The following is a 4083-nucleotide window of genomic DNA, read 5'->3' on the forward strand; positions in this document are numbered from 1 at the left end:
TCACATCAAAAGGGTGGCACACAGCGGAAGTCCATTGTTTACACTTATGGCTTCAGCTAAATCTGAGCACAGCTGAATTACTTTGTTGTTGCAAAACTTTGTACAAGTATTGTTTATTTGTATAAAACAGCTTTCTAAAAAAAAGGCATTCCCATTTTTGCCTTTAAGATGTATTATTGTTCTGTGAACTTTCATTAAGGGAAATTCTATATTATACTTTCCGCAGTCAGAAATGAAATACGGCAATGCCAATCAAGTCAAAACTCAAAAACTAATTAGCTCCTCACCCACCTCAGCCAAGTATTTTTATTCCACCCCCAGATTTCATTTCAGACCCTCAGTAAGTAGTGTTTGAACAATGAGCTGAGAGTCGTGTGAGGTCCCAGCATGCAGAACAAACGTGTGAACCCCAGTCATTCTCTGGCCATATGCTGGTGAACACCCAAGATCACACAATAGAGGAATTGTTTGGCTTTGGGTCTAACATTAAGAGTTTCTCTTTCTCTTGCGTGCCGCAGGGCTTCATGGGAGACCCATTACAACGATGATCAAAACGACTCCTACATATTACATACAGGCTGTTTCTTGTTTATTTTGCAGGTCGTTTCGAGCCGGGTCTCCAAATATCTGCTGTGAGTTAGCAGTAGTGGGCGGTTTCTAGTGGGCCACTGTGACCGGGTGTGCAGAGGTAAAGGTACAACGTGACATCATTCTTTGGCAACAGCGGTGTTGAATTTTCCAAAGATTTTGGAGATTATCAAATTTCACATTGCAATCATATCACAGTCAGGGTGGCCTGTTCATCACCTTACAGCTTGAGGCAGCTAATCCTGTGAAGTTCAGCCACACCAAACAACAGCCTGGATCGGGTCTTTTCCAATACACTTGAAACAATTGTAAAAAAGTAGGTTTTTTTTATTAAAACATACACAAACATAAATAAAAAGAACACTGAATAGAAAAATCTAGCAGATGAAAACAGATGAAGGTCTTACAGGTGTGCTACAATCTTGTAGAAGAAACAATATAACCATATTGCTTTTGGCTAGGCAAGTACACACAGAATTGTCAAAAATCGAGATACATAAATATAGAATTTAAAAGGAAGCCCCTGTGTTTTAATAACAAAAAGCGTGCCTACTATTTCCTCTAAGTGCTGCTTAATGAATGTCATACAGACATAAAATATAAATGATTTTACAGCCGAAAGGTCACTTTAACAGTGGCCCGTCTCTGTACTTTTCTAGCTAATAAATAAATATTTAGTGCATATTCCCATTTACCTCACTAAGAGCCAAATGAAAAAAAAAACAAAAAACAAAAAAAAAGTTAAGTTAAAGATGAACCAAACTCAACTTGGTCCGTCTAGTGAAAGAAGAGACAGGAGTCTATTCCTGTCATTCATGGTCAGACAGTCCTGCTATCTGCTTCACTTGCTGATCGTCATAAATGAAACAAACATGTCATTTATGACATTGTCATGTTGTAACCTTCAAATGACCACTTGGGGCAGAAAGATGGATAATAAATGTTTTTGGAGCAACAACCCCATGGCCCCAAGTCAAACTCATACTAAACCTAAATTTTCATTTTCATTTTTGGGTGAAATTACCTATTACTGTCACTATCCGCTAAAGTTGCTAAACTGCAAGGATGCTTCACTGCCTGCCTTGATCTGACTTCCAAAGACTTTCAAGAAAACACTTATACCAAGGCCTTATTTTTATCCTGTGATAATCTGCTAAGTACAAGCAGATGCTCTATCAACTCCAATTCTCTCTTTGGACATTTTTCTCCAACAATCAGCACTGATAAATCCTTTCTTGCTGCACCTCCCAACAAACTTACTTCCTTAGTTGCTCCCTTGTGAATCGTTTAATTAGTGCATAAACACATGTCAATCCTTAAGTCTAAATGTTGTAATCTAAACTGAATGTATTTAAATTCCCCAACACAAACCACAAAAAAGTCCAATAAAACTCAAGTGCTATTTTGGGTGAAGTAGAGAGTGCTAGTTCTGCTTTTTGGGAAAGGAAAAACAGAAAGTGGAAAGACAAGTTTGTTTTTTGAAAGGTGTTTACCTTTTGCATAAGTTTTTCCTCATAATAAGAGTCTAAAAAGGCTATCTGATGCAAAACAATGTGACACAAAAAACAAAACAATTAAAAAAAAACAAAAACAAAAAAAATACTATTTTGACAAATTAACATCACTAACAGTGGTTCTTTGGCATATCAAATGTTCAGTAGCATGTCCGCTCCCCATGTATTTAAGTTTCAGATACCCCACTTTATGGCCCCAAAATACGTCGCTTCTCCTGCCAGGTCCAGCATGAAGGCGTTGGACACATTGACAAACAAGGCATCTCCGACATCCAGCTGGACCCCTCGTCCCTGCTGGGCACAGTACATATTATAGGTTGTGCCGTTCCACCGCATAGTGCTGCCCATCTTGCTTAATACCACAGCCTTGCTGTTGTGTTTGATGCTCTCATGGCACAAGTACTGGAAGAGCTGGGTGTTTTTAACATCCACTGGGGGATTGTCGTCTGAAATTGGCCCTTGCGCTTTTAAATTGTAATAGCGAAAGCAAGTTTTGGCGTAAACGTAGTAGGAACCGGCTTCCCTCACCAGCAGTTTCCCCTTGTGGTAACCCATGTTATGGAGGTGCGCATGTGTATCATCCCATTCAATGGTGATGGCCGCCAGCTCACTCTCTGTGTGATGACAAAGAACAACAGAAAAACTGGATGAATTACTTCACCTTTAGAGAACTTTTGTTGTTTATCAAGAACATCCTTTCTATATTTGCAGTAATCTAGTTTAACTAACCTAGTTTCAAACTAAAGGTTCAGTAAATCAGGTCACAACATTAAAACTTAACCTCTCTATTGTAAAACTTATATTCGTTGTAACTCTGTTAAGCATTAACATTATAGCACCATCAAGAGACTCAACACTTAAAACAGGAAGTCATCTTTGTATCCCAATGCAAAGTAATTTCTAAAGGACGTTTAATGCTGTACCACTGAACAAGGGTAAAAAGTTATGAATTCAACCATAGCTGTAGCTATTTTTGTACAACTAAGATTTACACAGTTTACAATGAGTAGAAAGTAAAACATAATGGAAAAGTATGAGCAAGTCTCGCCACTCATGGGGCATCTTGGTAACGGCTTCAGAGAGTTATTTGAGAAGCCTCTGATGAGGCAGAGGACAAGTATATGCCGTATAGTAGCAAGCTAATGTTTCATTTGTTGAGCACTTTGGTTAGTGTTTAAAAACAAATCATTTCATTTGGTGATTTTTTTTTAAACTGGATGATGCATACAATATGAATCATATATTATATATAATAGTTATATCAAACCATATGGGGCAAATAACATATTTCGTTTACATTTTATTTATTATAAATGTGAAACTGTAAAAAAAAAAAAGACATTTCGATTAAGACTCACTCTTTGAGAAATCCTGATCCGTTCTGATTGGTAGATGGGCTGAAGCCATGCCATCTTTATTCTTGCATCGTCCTTTTTTCTTTGGATCTTTCAGCGCATTCAGCATTGGCTCTGTCTGCACCTCCTGCAGAAAAAGTGGAAAAGCTGACATAACAAACTGACAGATTTACAGATCAAACATGAAAGTGTTCCTGAGCTTATCATCGTGAGGTTTTGAACTTAGCGACCTCTCATATAATCAGTCACAATTAACTTGCACCAGCATGGTTAGAACTAAGCAGGGCCTATTACATGATGCTATCAGTATACAGCCTCTCAGTCAATCTTCGGTCTGAAAGCGAGCCATGTGAGGTTTCTTGTGATTGGCTGCCTCTAGTAAACAGAAAGTTAAAGGTGGGTGAGGATGAGTGCTTGTGATGACCGTATTAAGTGCATCCACTCTTGATGACATCATACAAAGCTAAGAGTAGAAAAAGATGACTGAAACAGAGCAGTCTGGAGCCTGAACTTTTGGCTAAGAGAGACTATTTGTACATACAATGACCTCACTATATGAAACTTTAGCCTAGTTTACTATAAACATTGACCACTGGAACAGTACACAGTGTATATATATATATATA

The 4083-nt window shown here is 38.1% G+C and overlaps 1 protein-coding gene across 2 annotated transcripts in view; it reads right to left on the minus strand.

Annotated features, from left to right (window-relative positions):
• Nucleotides 1–914: 914 nt before the first annotated feature.
• The window catches only part of tnfsf11 (TNF superfamily member 11), a 9282-nt gene continuing 6113 nt past the window's right edge, over nt 915–4083 (minus strand). For both annotated transcript variants that reach the window (XM_005745499.1, XM_005745500.1), the window contains exons 3-4: nt 3461–3584; nt 915–2716 (exon numbers count right to left, since the gene is read on the minus strand). In XM_005745499.1, the coding sequence (XP_005745556.1) occupies nt 2277–2716; nt 3461–3584 (564 nt within the window). In that variant the 3' untranslated portion in view covers nt 915–2276. The remainder of the gene's footprint in view (nt 2717–3460; nt 3585–4083) is intronic.

The sequence above is a fragment of the Pundamilia nyererei genome, unplaced genomic scaffold, assembly GCF_000239375.1.
Source record: "Pundamilia nyererei isolate P.nyererei 1_Seehausen unplaced genomic scaffold, PunNye1.0 scaffold00160, whole genome shotgun sequence".
Lineage (NCBI taxonomy): Eukaryota > Metazoa > Chordata > Actinopteri > Cichliformes > Cichlidae > Pundamilia > Pundamilia nyererei.